The 14528-nt window shown below is 40.5% G+C and overlaps 1 protein-coding gene across 1 annotated transcript; it reads right to left on the bottom strand.

The window, feature by feature from the left end:
* Positions 1-246: 246 nt before the first annotated feature.
* LOC146628941 (prolactin-releasing peptide receptor-like) lies at positions 247-3700 on the bottom strand. The gene is made up of 2 exons (XM_085358215.1): positions 3249-3700; positions 247-880 (listed from the first exon to the last, which is right to left on the bottom strand). The coding sequence occupies exons 1-2, from the start codon at positions 3695-3697 to the stop codon at positions 247-249; spliced, it is 1083 nt and encodes a 360-aa protein (XP_085214341.1). The 5' UTR covers positions 3698-3700.
* Positions 3701-14528: the final 10828 nt, after the last annotated feature.

Raw genomic sequence — 14528 nt, 5'->3', positions numbered from 1 at the left:
ACCTAAACACGACTGATCGTGCCATTTAACAGATGTGATTCCTAAGAAAATGAATGCACATTTTCATGCTACCCAGGAAATAAATCACCTGAGATTCACCCCCATCCCGTTTTATAACCAATGACTGCATTACCACGAATGTTTAGGTGGAATGGTTTGCTGGTGAGACCTGTGTTTCCACTTGCGCTCAGGATGAGTCAGTAAGTGACACTAAATTAACGACAGAGGATGCTCTTCACTAGTGAATTACAATACCACGCTGGCGGCACAGTGATTGGCAGGCACTCCAATGCGATGATGGCACTTGAACATCTTCCGCAGCTCGGTGCGGAAGCGGTCGTGAAGCCAGGCGTACAGGAAGGGGTTACAGCAGGAGGAGCTCATGGCGCACAGGTGGCACAGCAATTGGATGAGCAAAAAGTAACGCTTGTTAATGAGGTGAATGTCAATGTCTCTCAGCACGTTGAACACGTGAATAGGAAGCCAGCACACCGCAAAGGCAGACACCAGGAGAGCGACCAGGCGAAAGATCTTTCTTTTGCGAGCCTGCTGAGCGCCTGCCTGGTCCTGCGTCCTGTGGCCTGGAGCAACGCAGTTCCTCAGTTTGACAGTGATGCAGAGATAAGAGACAAAAACAGCCGAAAGCGGGAGGACGTAAGTAACCAGCAGGGTGCTGTACGCATAAGCACGTCTTTCTTTTTCCTGACCCAACCAGAACTCCTCACAGATAGTGAAGCCTTCCTCTTTGAATTCAACATGATAGGTGTGGGTCACTGCTGGAGCTACCAGGCCACAAGACAGAAGCCAGATCCCAGTAAGGACAGAGGCACAGGTCGCCACAGAGGTCCGCTTCTTCAGGGGGTGAACTGTTGCATAATATCTGCAATGAATAAGGAATAGTACTTTATAAAAAAGAAAGGGAAGGTGCTCATGCTTAATTAATGAATGGCTATTAATGCAGTCGTGAACTCCTACAATTATAATACTCAAGCTCATTGGCAGTGGCGTTACTTAATATTGGCTATAAATGTTAAGTTGAATCATTTTCTCATAACCAGTTACTTTGCATTCGACGTGCTTCACTGAAGGACAATCAAATTTGTTAGAAAAGACAGAGTGGACTCCGTGACCTGCACAGTCCACGAGGAAAAAGAGTGAATTATTTATATTTTACACTTTAAAACTGAACCCAGTTGTGCATCACAAAATGACAGCAGCATTATATTCTCTGTAAAAGTAAAGGGACTTTTCATTTCATGTTAATGTCTTCCCCTTAGAAGGAGGAGACATTGCAGAATGCAAAGTACAATTGAAAACTTAACTAAAGATCAATGAATTTTTCATGGGTCCAGTGAGCAGACCTGTTCAAACCTGAGGTCTGTTGCATGTCTCAGGGGTTTAATGATGAACACTCTATACAGCTGAATAATTATGTTATGTCTGGGTCTGGAGCTCATGTAAATGAATTAATGCATTCAGTGGAAAATCTTTATTGTTTAAGTGTCACCTCAATGAAAAGGAAACACTCAGTAATCAGTCTCCCTTCATATCTGCCTAATTTCTAAACTAATGTCTCATTTCCAAGTAATCATAATGAGTTATAATTGCAATTTATAATCAAATTTACAGTTCTCTCATATATACTGTGAAGTATTTGTTCCTTTCCTGATGTCTTTCTATTCTTTTTTTACTTTTTTTTTACATATTTGTCACACTTTGTCCATGTTTCAGATCATGAAACAACAACAAAAAAATGCAGTTCTTCATGAGTTTCAGCGCTTTTGCTGTTAATGAAATTAACAATTGTCCCACTAGAAGAGCAAAAGTGAGACAATCCCCAAAACAGGACTGGTTTTACATCTTTTCTCACATTTAGGATCAGTTTCACTGCTGGTAGCCCAAGGCGATACCTGGACCCAACAGAGGTAGCACAGGTAGTCCAGCTCCTCCAGGATGACTCATCAATTTGTGCCATGCCAGAAGCTTTACTGTGTCTTCCAGCAGTCTGAAAATCATGGAGGAGACTTCAGGAGTCAGGCACATACTCTAGTAGAGCTGGATGGGGCTGTAGAAAGCGCTTAAACCATCAGCAGGACCAATATCTGGTCCTTTGTGCAAGGAGGAACAGGATGAGCACTGCCAGAGCCAAAGCCCTACAAAATGAACTCCAGCAGAACACCAGTGTGAATGTTCCAACAATCAGAAACAGACTTCACAGAGATGCCCTTAGGATCCGACATCCTCCACAGTATTCACTGCCTGGCACCGTGGAGCCCAATTTACATTTGCCATAGAATATCTGAACTGGCAGATCCACCACTCGCATCCCGTGCTTACAACAGATGAGAGCGGGTTCACCCTGAGTACATGTGACAGACGTGAAAGGTGTCTGGAGAAGCTGTGGAGAAGGTTATGTGGCCTATAACCTCGTTTAACATGGCCTGTTTGATGGTGAGTCAGTGATGGTCTGGGGAGGGATGCACAGACCTCTGTAGGCTGGCCAAGAGCAACTTGTGTGCTATTAGGTATCAGGATGAAATCCTTGGACCCATTGTCAGACCCTACATTGGTGCAGTGGGTCCTGGGTTCCTCGTGGTGCATGACAATGACAATCCACGTCATGTGATGACAGTATGTAGGCAGCTCCTGAAGGATGAAGCAATTGATACCACTGACTGTCCCCCAGGCTTGACTAACTTAAATTCAATAGAACACCTCTGGGACATTATGTTTCAGTCCATCTGATTCTGCCAGGCTACACCTCAAACTGTCCAGGATCTAGGAGGAAATCAGGACTTCAGCCATCTTCTCATTCGGAGGATCCCTCGACATTTTCAGACATGCATACAAGCGTGGGATCTGTACAAACTGCTGAACACTATTTTAAGTTGCTGCAATGAAATTTCGACAAAATGATCTGACCTGCTGCATCAATTTCTCATTTTGATATTTGGGGTGTTTTCAGGGTCTGATCATTTTTATTTCCATCAAATGATGCGGCAGCCTTTTGTACCAAACACATTACCCAGTCCATATCAGTGTAGATATCTAAGAGGGGTTTTTTTGCCATTGAGATGTGATGCGTTTTCAAGCCTTTCTAATTGTCTGTGAGATATATACATATATATGTACAGAGCAAGAGAGAGAAAGAGGGAAAGACAAAGGGAAAAACATTTAAAACAATTCAAATAATTCAAATCTTCAATTTTGATCTAAAGAAGATCTCATATGCCACAAGGAGCACTCACCTGTCCACAGCAATAGCAGTGAGTGTGAAGACTGAAACATACACTGTGACAGGTTGGACGAGAAACACCAGATAGCACATGGTGCGCCCGAAAACCCAACCATGAGGGTTGAAGGCGTAGGCGAGAGTAAAGGGGACGCAGGTGACACACATGAGCATGTCAGAGAAGGCCAGATTTCCAATGAAAAAGTTGGTGACGTTGTGCATCTTTCGGGTTCGGCAGATGACATAAAGAAGCAGGTAATTCCCAAAGACACCCACCACCACGACTAGAACGTAAAAGGGGATGATGAGAGGTTTGAAAGTTTGCAGCAAGGCCACGTCTGCAAACTGGGAGCTGCGGTTGGTGGAGTTGGTTTGTACTGCAACTTCATAAATGTGCCCATCAGTCTGTCTTTCTAGCAAAGATGGTTGTGTGCTTCCAGTCAAACCACTGTGATTACCCTCCATGGGAGCAGAATCAGTCTGCCAGTAACTGCACTATAAAAACAAAAAACAAAAAGCAGTGAAACGACACGACATTCTAACTTTTCCAAAGGTAAAATCTCAATTTTATCCAGTCAATCCAAGCTCCATTTTTATGCATTATATTAATTGATTAAAATGTTGCTTCCCTTTCCGGTTATTGTCACATGCCATCTAGCAGAGAAGGAATTGCAAGTTAATTAATTAACGGGAGGAAACATTTAAGCGTAAAATTAAATTAACGACTTCCTTGTTTTTGTGTGCCTGAAAAGTGGAACCAGGAACAGCTTCACATGTGTAAGGTGGGACCGAACACCTCTTTGCTCCGTGGTTCGAAGACTTGTGGAAGACTTAAAAGAACTACAGATATTTAACTAGTAAAAAACTGTTTTAAATCAGCGAGCCAAAACTCGCTGATTTATCATCATCGATGTTAAACCTGTCCTTGAAGCTGACAACTGGAACACCACCAGATGGAATGAAAAAGAAACGAAGGAAAACAAATGTACACTAATTTATCAATCAAACTAGCTCTTCTAGGCATCATGTTGAGTTTACAAGGCTGGTAACCTCCTCAAAACTGCAATGGGCTGCCATTATATGGATGAAAATTTCTGAATTTCTACATATTAAATCTCCTGTGCAAAATAACTTCACAGCCTGATTTTGAAGCCAGCTTGCTGATGCAATGTGTCGTGTAATTATCTAAATGTAGTCATTTGCAAATAGATGATGAAACAGAAGCCCCTCTGCAAAGCAGTAGTGTTTTGAAATGAAGTCTAAAAGGAGCGCAGTCAGAATCGATGAGGTTTATTATTGTGGTTGTTTTGTTTTTGCACATAATTTCATGAAAATATTTCTGTCCTTTTTACCTCACCAGATTGCATCATTTGCAGCTGCAGCACAGACTGTGACTTTCTGTACTCATTCTGTTCTTTTTACACTTGACACTTATACTGCTCTTTAGTGTAGCAGTACACCGAATAACTAAGGACTGAACTGTACCTTGTCAAGGCCTTTTTTTTTCATTCAATTCTGCCATTGATGCAAAGGACTGATTCTGACAGCTTATCCTAATGTTCACCAAGAGTGTGAACAAATGAAAAGATTGTAAAATTTGATCAGATTTCCTCCATAGTTTGCTGGTACTTGTTCAGGATTTTGTTCTTTTCAGGTACAATTGAATACAAGTCTCTCCTTTGAACCTCTTACAGATTTCGGCAGTGAAGAAATTATGCACTCCATAATTTGTATGTATCACAGGGCTTTTTCATGCTTGTAGAGTGCATTTTCTTTCAGTGACGATTTGCCAAATGGATGTTGACAGGTCTAAAAGACTGACCCTGGTGCTTTAAATGTGGTTAAAAAGATCAGGGCCCGTATCCCTAAAGATTCTGAGAATCCTCTCAGAGAGCTCCTAACTTAACCTAAAAATTCCTTGCCAGGAGTTTTAGCTTAGAAGTGATTCCAGAACATTTTCAGTGAACTCTGAGCAAGGAATGGATGGAAAATCCTATCTTAGTGAGGAGGTGTGGTTGACCCCGTTGCTAGGTATGAGTCATCATTTCAAAAGCCGTGATTGGTTGATCCTACAAGTTTGATGGAAATGAGCTTTTGGTGATAATGAGCAAAGGATGTACCCTCAAATCAATAAACATATTATACACTCTAATCTTATGCTGACTGTAATTGTAAATAATATTTCACATTCAAGAAAATATCTGGAAAATGAATAGTAAGCTGTAGGGGTTATAGCCATTAGAATCTAAAATATGTGAAAACTTAAACTCATTACACCCTGTTCAAATAATGATTCGTGTCTTATTTGCTCATATAAATATCCTAGCTGGCATATTTTGTACTTTCACTCCCATATGGACCCCGTTGAAAACGAGATGGCCTATCTCAAGAGGCTGTCCTCTCCATGACATGTTGGTCAGTCACAGGAGCTCGTTCAGTGAGAGACTGAGATTACCGAAAAGCACCACTGAACGACACAGGAAATCATTCCTGCCTGTGGCCATCTCCCTGTACAACGCATCCACTTAACACACTGTTTGCTGCTACAGCTACACATGTTTCTTTTCCAACTATTTATTTATGAGTGACTTATGTATGTATGTATGTATGTATATATATGTATATATTGTACTATTCTTAGTTAGCGTATTGTCTGTCTTGTCTTAATGTTGGTTTAAAATGGAGCACTGTAACAAAAAATAATTTCCCCCAGGGATCAATAAAGTATTCTGATTCTGATTCTGATTAATGAAGTAGAAATCACAACGTTACAAGTCCAGTGTGGTCTTAACGAGGGTAACATGGCTCAGCTTTTAGCAATGTCTGTGATTGCAGACCCAAGTCATCACTGCTGCATTGTTGCATTTTCCCGGTTGCCAAATACCTCGGGGTTGTGATTACTTTCGTCTCCGGTGTAATAGCGTTGTGGCGTCGAGTTGGTGAAGTAATTGCATCTCTAAGGAGATCCACCACAAACATGATTCCTGTACGATCCAATCTGTAGCATCTCAATAATTCCCTGTCATCCAGTGTTTGCAGGACATCTCTCCTGCCTCTTCTGTTGGCCATTTTGTGCAGCTGCTTAGGGGAACTCCTAAGCCACTAAAAGTCCTCTTCCCTGCTCTTAGCAGATCTCGCCTTAGGAGCCCTTTTAAGCGCTAGGAATCTTGAGGAATAGCTTTTATATTAACTGGGATTGTCGTGTCACTTTTAGGGGAAATTCTAAGAAAACGTCATGACTCTGAGAATTTTCTTAGAATTTGGCCGCTAGGAGCCACTTTTTGCACAAAGATTCTTTAGGGATACGGGCCCAGATCTGCACAAATAAAAAGTACTTTGCTCCCCCAAATTACTTTCCACACAAATGAGGCTCAAACCAAATGACATAGTAACCTGAATGTGAATAAGGAGAAAAAATGATGGAGTCTTGTGCACCAAAAGAGCTCCAAAGGGACAAAATATAAAGTGCTATCAATAAACGTTGTATAAGTGAAAAAAGGTAAACAACAACAAATTAAACTGCTATTATATGCATTTTTTAATGTTTAATAAAAGCATTTTAGAGAACTTTCAACAGCTCTTATGTGGATGAAGGTTTAATGTTATTGTCTCTATATCTAACCCAATATTAATGCATTGATTTGTTTGGGTTTATTTTACATCAGAGCTTTGTAGGAACCCAGAACCTGCTGCAGGGTTCCTACAAAGCTCTGATCTCAGGTGAGGAGCTTGTCTTGCTTTACAGACGGGCAAATAAGCTCTCATCTTTCAGAAAGATCACTTCTGACAGAATTCTGTGTATTGTACTGTACATAGGGGTATCAGGGTTTCACAGGTTTTTGGTGATTCTCAGCTGATGATGCTGTTGGAGTTCTTCCAAATACTTCTCAAAATAAGGCTTTATGTCTCTTTCATCTGCTACCTATTTTTGTTTCGTGTCCAAAGCTCATTATGTTGTACATCTGCAGAAGAGCCCGGATATAACAATATAACAATAACCGTATGACTGTTCCCACCACTAACACATGACCCTACGCTGTGTTCACTGCATCATTCCATGTTTGGCACTGATCACCACCTGCACTCGTGTATATATCATGTATATATCTATCTGTCTACTTAGCACTTTTAATTCTTATTCTCATTTTTATTTTCATGTCTATTTAAGATTAATTTATAACAGTATGTTTGCACTGAAGCACCGCAGCAATTTCCTAATGTTGTAAACCCGCTCAACATTTGGCAATAAAACCCTTTCTGATTCTGATTCTGATATCTAGAAACATCTGCCTGCTGCAGAATTTCTGCCCGTGAGAGTCTTCGCTAATGCAGGGTGACCACCACCTTGTGTCCTGTTGCTATGCTGATGTTTTTCATTGTGTAAGATTTCAGATAACCCGCCAGCTCTCCAGCAGCCTCATCTTTCTCATATGTCCATCCCAGATACAGGTTTGTACACCCTTCCAGCACTTCTCATTTACTAGTGTTTTGTTATTTATTTAAAAAAAATTAATTTAAAAAAATGATAATTAAAAAAAAAAAAAAAAAAAAATATATATATATATATATATATATATATATATATATATATGATTTCTATTTATCTAACTATCTCACTCTCTATCTAAAAAGATGCCAATTTCTTCTCATTCAGATATTTGCAATTTACATGATTACAAATCTAAACTTTTTGACAGACTAATAGATATTTCATATCACTGTTCCAATATACTTTTTTTTTAGCGTTAGATGACATACACAGGTCTTTTTGGTTCCTTTGTGTTCACACACTCACCCTTCAACAATACAAAGCTTCACATGTCCATGCCAGCACTTATTTGCAATCTGATTTTATGTTAGAAATCCAGCTGTAGGCCCTTGGATGAAAATGCCAAGAAGCATCATAAAAGAGGTCTGGCATGCAAAGCTATTAGCTCACAACAATGTATACCTTTATATGCATTAATTGAAAAAAAAAATGTGGATAAGCATGCAATTGCCATATATATATATAATATTCTGAAATTACCTAACATAAGCCCCTACCTGTGAGGCTTGTGTTACATGTGACTGGAAAAGCTTGAAAAACAGGAAACACTCGTTTCTGTTCTAATTACGTATTTTTATGCACTTGGAAAAAGAAAAATGTTACTACTACTGCTTAAGGTGCAGCTGAAAATAAAATAAAATAAAAAAAGAATACAATAACATGAAAATTCCTTAAAAAACAATCAGCTGATAACCTACCTGTGCTGCTGTTTCTCAGTGCAATGACGAGTTGAGTGTGTGAGGAGTGTGAAGAGCAGACCTTCCTTGTGTGCTTCTCCACGGTGAGTGAGCTCGGGCTGAATGCAGTTTTATAAAGACAGGAAGAGAGAGTGCGCGAGAGAGGAGGAGAAAACGGGGGGAGAGAGAGTGGGTGAGAGAAATGCCAATAAGATAGTTTAGTTCCAAGTCTAGGTTGGACTTGCCACAGACTTTTGATCTTCAACACGTTAGTTAGCGGTCTGACTGAGAGATCTGGGAATGGTGACAGTTAAGATAATTAGAGCTGTGTTCACAGGCATGTGCAGGACTCGCTATGACAGTAGTTTAATTAATTGCTTGCTGAACTGTTTGTTTACACGGTTGCGTTGCCAGTAACCTTCTGACTTAACACACAATCAAAGTGCTGATTGTCAAAAAGATCAGAAAAATGGAAGCTGAAGCTGGATTCCTTCCAATCCTGCTGGAAAGGGGTCTACAAAAGCCCACGTAAGACAACAGCAACGCATGTTGGCTGCTACACATGCAGGTCTGCATGTCAGCAGTATATGAAGTATCTCATGTAAAAATGAGTTATTAATTACCATGAAATATATGAATGAACAGTTAAGGGTGAAATAGAGGAATGAAGATCGTGACTTACACTCATATTAATGTGGCTCACGAGAAGGGTTACCACTGTACTGAAATTAAGTAAACACTGCACAAGTGCTGTTGCAGTTTTTATATATATATATATATATACACACAGTATATATACACAGTATATATATATATATATATATATATATATATATATAATTAGAGATATATCATAATTATATATGTAAAAATGCAGATGGTTAATAGTGGCTACTACCATTACCTCTTGGCAAAAAGGTCTGGGATTAAAATCCAAAAGCTGGCCATGGGCTTTCTGTGTGGAGTTTACATGTTCTTTCAGTGTGTGTGTGTGTGTGTGGGTGCGTCCTATCAAAAAAATGCATGTGGGTTAACTGGTGATTCTAAATTGGTTGTGAATGCTAGTGTGAATGGTTAGCACTGCAGTAGACTGGCAACCTGTCCAGGGAGTAACCCCCCCTCCTCCTGTGACAGCTGAGAGAGGATCCCATTCAACTGCTACCCTGCATTGAATAAGCAGAAGGAAATAGATGGGTGGATGGCTGGAAAATGCAAATATGTTAATAAAAAAAAAAAAAACATACCCAATGGACCCGCAAAAGGTCAAGTTAGGAAAAGCGAGAACAGCCAGAGGCTGCAGCACGGTGTGGGGCTCAATTTAATTTACCACTCACGCTAACTAAGCGATCACACCACAGTTCCACTACAAATCCAGATGCAAACTTAAACTTCACCGCCCCAAGTGTGCACACCGAAGAAGAGTGTGGTACAATCACCAGCACAGTATCTTTCAATGCCAAAAGACATAAAACAATCTATGTATTAAAATTACAGGATAATTAAAACGCAACTGGATAACAATTAATGACAAGTCCGCATAGTCCAGGCACCTACATGTTTTGGAACGTCTTTAAAATGAGTCTTTCTTGGGGAAACACATCAATCTTGGAGGGCCGTGTTGAGTTTTTGTTTGGGCAACAAAAAAAGTGACTGTTACACCTGATGCATGGTCGCTTGTTGCCCAAGCACCTCCCACTAGCACACCCACTAAGGAATCCCATACACTACATTAATATAGCCAAAAGAAAAACTGTGGATTGCTCAGATGTAATGAATGGATCCACTGAAAATGAATGAACGCCGATGCCAGGCAAAAAGGAAATTGAATTAACTGCACTTCTCTCACTGAGGGATTCATCATGACGGAAACTGACTTAGGGCGATGAGATGGTCAACAAAGCTTCCTGTTTTTAAAGAAGAATTGCTTTTCAAATGTTTCCATTTAGAGCATTGTCCCGCTAAAGCCTGTACAAGTGCTTGCTTACAGAACACAGCTCCCAGAGCCTGCACAGATGAATGATGTAAATCCAGCAGCAGTTATGCCTCAGCAATTCTTCTGCTATAAATTTTTTGACTTTTTAGAGGAAAACAAGGCTGTCATTTCAGTTTTGTGACAGCTGGGACCCTGTTTACAGCTGGGACCCTGTTTACAGCTGGGACCCTGTTTACAGCTGGGACCCTGTTTACTAGAAGGTTTTAAAATTTCTGTACTTTTGGGTGACAGAAGGAGACATGTGGCCTGGTCAAAACACAGAGAGCTGCACTCTAAATGATCTTTAAATATAGTAAACATACCTTGTGTGCCACAGACTGCTCCCAAACACGAGGGGGCAAATAATACCTCTAAAACACTTAAGTTGGCTTTATTAAACGTTAGATCTTTAGCTGGGAAAACATTTTTAATTAATGATTTAATCACTGATTTTATGTTTTTAACAGAAACTTGGTTGGACCAAAGTAATAGTGGAGCTGTTCTCATTGAGACGACCCTTCCTAACTACAGTTTTATCAGTGAGGCCAGGGTGAGCAGGAGAGGAGGAGGGGTTGCTGTCTTATTTAATGAATCATTTCAATGTAAGCAGCTATCTCCTGGAAGTTTTCAGTCTTTTGAATATGTGGCTTTACAGCTGAAGGCCCCATCCAAAGTTCAATTCAATTCAATTCAATTTCTTTATTGTCCCACAAGGGGAAATTAGTTTAGCAGCGGGATATAAATAAACAGAACAATACTATAAAATAATAATGACAATAATAGTGATAGAAAGTCCAAGGACAGACCTGGAGTCTTTTAGTCTTCCTCACAGGTACGCTAAAACGGCGGCCGGAAGGCAACAACTCAAACTCACTGTGAAGTGAATGGTTCAAACAATTAATAATAGAATGAGCCTTTCTAAGCACATTTCTATTGTAAATGGCCAAAAGTCCATCTTGCCAGCGCCCTGAAATTTTGCTAGCAGTTTTTACCAGAAGCCCAACCAATTCTTATTCTTCACCGTCAGGTTACCAAACCAGGCAGCGATACAAAAGGACATCACAGATTCGATAAAACTTCTATAAAACAAAGACAACATCTCAGATGAGACATTAAAAGATCTCATTTTCCTTAAAAAGAACAGTCTTTGTTGAACTTTTTTAGTAGTGGCATCAGCATGAGATTCAAAACACAATTTATGGTCAAGTACCACACCTAGATATTTATAACTCTCAACGATCCCAATATTAGCAGTTTTAATGATAGTGGGTGATGAGCTATAAGAGGACTTCCTAAAATCAGTAATCATGTCTTTAGTTTTTGACACATTAAGTCATAGGTGTCAAACTCTGGCCCGCGGGCCAAATTTGGCCCGCAGCCTAATTACATTTGGCCCGCGAAGCCATACCAAATTACTATTAGAGCTGGCCTACTGGTATTATACAGCTAATATATATATTGTTTAGTATTAAGCATTGCTTGTTTCATATTCAGTTTTCCAGCAAAAGTTATTTGAGTCCATAAGAAAAGATTCATTCTTAAATCTGGAGCAAGATTTTTTTTCAATAAATATTAACGTTAGCCCGCGACTTTGTTCCAGTTTTGAATTTTGGCCCACTGTGTATTTGAGTTTGACACCCCTGCATTAAGTGAAAGGAAGGACTCATCACACTAATTCACAAAATCATCTACAACCTGTCCATGGCCTGACTCGTCCCCCACTAGAAGGCTGACGATCACTGTGTCGTCAGCAAACTTCAGGATGTGTCTGTTCGTGAAATTGCTGCGACACTCATTCGTGTACAGAATGGACAGAAGGGGAGAGAGGCAGCAACCCTGGGGTGATCCATAGAGGAGGTGAGCACATCAGAAAATACATGATTCACCCTCACGCATTGTGACCTATTAGTCAGAAAGTCTGTCACCCAGCCGACCAGACTAGTGTCAAGCTTGAAATGATTGTAAAGCCTGTCAGCAAGTAAGAAGGGTTGAATTGTATTGAATGAAAGTCAGCAAATAATAATCTTGCATGGGTGTGGGGGGCCTCAAGATGCTTATACAAGAGATGCAGGAGTGTGACAACAGCGTCCTCCACACCTCTCCCTGCTCTATAGGCGAACTGCAAGGGGTCAAGATGGTGTTCAACATGCATTAAAATCTCCTTCTTAATTATCTTCTCAAATGACTTCATCACTAAAGAAGTTAGAGCCACAGGCCTATAATCATTCAGCACCTTAGGAGAACTGCCCTTAGCAACAGGAACAATGACAGCATGTTTCCAAATCTTAGGTACTGTCTGTAGCTCTAAAGAAAGTGAGAAGATATGGTGAAAAATCCCACTCAGCTGATCAGTACCTGTCCACAGATGTTGTCAGGTCCAGACTCTTGCTTTTAGTGTGTCTAAAAAGATTAGCTAGCCCCCTCTCATCAATACAAATTGATGGGGGAGTGATAGTCTTTTCCCTCAGTGTGCTGGTCTGCCTAGAACAGTCAAAGTTCTCAAAACGAAGGTAAAAACTGTTAAGACTGTCTGCCAGATGTTTGTCAGCGGTAAACCCCTCTAAGGTAATATTACTTTTACCTTTCGTCTGTAGCCCTGCCATTGTTTTCATACCAAGCCAAGCTCTTTTGAGGTTTTTACTGCTGAGTTCTGTCTCAATCTTACTTCTATACCTCATCTTGGCAATCTTTATTGCAGCCCTCACCTCCTTCCTCAATATTCTCATAGTGGGAACGTCTCCCTCGTTAAAAGCAATTTTCCTTTTAAGAATCAGATCCTTAATATCTTTAGAGAGCCACGGTTTGTTATTAGGGAAAGTCTTAAATTCTCTGACTGGAATCACAGAGTCTTTGCTACACACCACATCAGTGAGTTCATCCAAATCAGAAGTGCTCTCTTGAAACAAGGACCAATCAGTGCAATCAAAACACCCCAGAAGGGCAACACAACTGTCTTTTGTCCAGACATTAGTCCGCTTCACACAGGCCTTCTCCCTCCTAATCACAGATCTGTAAGCAGGGAGGAGATGAATAACATTGTGATCCGAAGAACCTAGCGCAGGTCCGGCCACAGACTTATATGCCCCCTTAATTGGTCCATAACACAAATCCAGCGTTTTGTTATGCCTTGTAGGACAAGTTAGCCACGTCTCGGTAAGTGCCATCAGACAATCCTCCCTGTATTCCCGTAGATGAAGCACATTTCCTTGTAATTCATCCGTTTTGTTCCTAAGAGATTGGACATTGGCCAGAATCATAGAAGGCAGAGGAACACGATTCTTCCTCCGAAGTTTTCTTACATGCTGACCCACGCCGCCTTTCTTTCTGCGTTTTCTCAAGCGGCGGGGCTTTCCAAAATTAGTCTTTGACCGGGCAAATAAATCCTCACCAAGAATCACATCTGTCCGAGCATTAGAAGAGTCGTACATAGACAAACAGGACCACTGTAATCCAAGTAGTTCCTTGCATGTATAAGTGATTGTCAGTGAGAGTGAATTACTCCAGGTGAATATCGCCAACAATAAAACTAAGGTGTAGAAGATCTCCATCTCGGCAAAAAAAAAAACTTCATAAAAAGTTAAAACCACAGTTAAGAACAGAGTTAAAACAAAGTTAAAAACAAAAAGAACACCAGTAAACACCTGCTGCAGGTCGCCACAAGAGCAGCGCCCCTTTGTGTTGTGTTGTGTTCTTAATGTTTACAGGCCTCCCAAATACTGCACAGACTTTTTTTAATGATCTCAGTGAACTGTTGTCTGTGATCTGTGTTGATTTCGACTGTGTAATTATTGTTGGGGATTTTAACATCCATGTGGACAACCCTCAGGACAAAGGGACTAAAGACCTGAGTAACACTCTGGGCAACGTTGGGCTGACTCAGCATGTAACAGAGGCCACACATGATAGAGGACACACTCTTGACCTACTGATCTCCAAGGGCCTGAGCATTTTGAAGGTTACTATGTCTGATGTGGGCCTGTCTGACCATTACTGTGTTTTCTTTGAAAGTAAAATTTCAGCTCACACAAATATATCAACAGCAGTGATCACAAAACGGTGTATAACTGAATACATTAGTGAGATATTTAACCAGGTCTT

Source organism: Diplotaxodon limnothrissa, linkage group LG7, assembly GCF_057381915.1.
Source record: "Diplotaxodon limnothrissa isolate DT_005_m linkage group LG7, D_limnothrissa_male_GT1.1, whole genome shotgun sequence".
Lineage (NCBI taxonomy): Eukaryota > Metazoa > Chordata > Actinopteri > Cichliformes > Cichlidae > Diplotaxodon > Diplotaxodon limnothrissa.
Note: the sequence above shows the minus strand (reverse complement) of the source record. Positions and strands in the feature narration are given on the sequence as shown.

Excerpts from the sequence above, each read along its gene's own strand:
- LOC146628941 (XM_085358215.1), bottom strand. The coding sequence starts at position 3,697 with ATGGAGGGTAATCACAGTGGTTTGACTGGAAGCACACAACCATCTTTG. Across the intron at positions 881-3,248 it reads ACTGCTATTGCTGTGGACAG|ATATTATGCAACAGTTCACC; the intron begins GTGAGTGCTCCT and ends TATTCATTGCAG.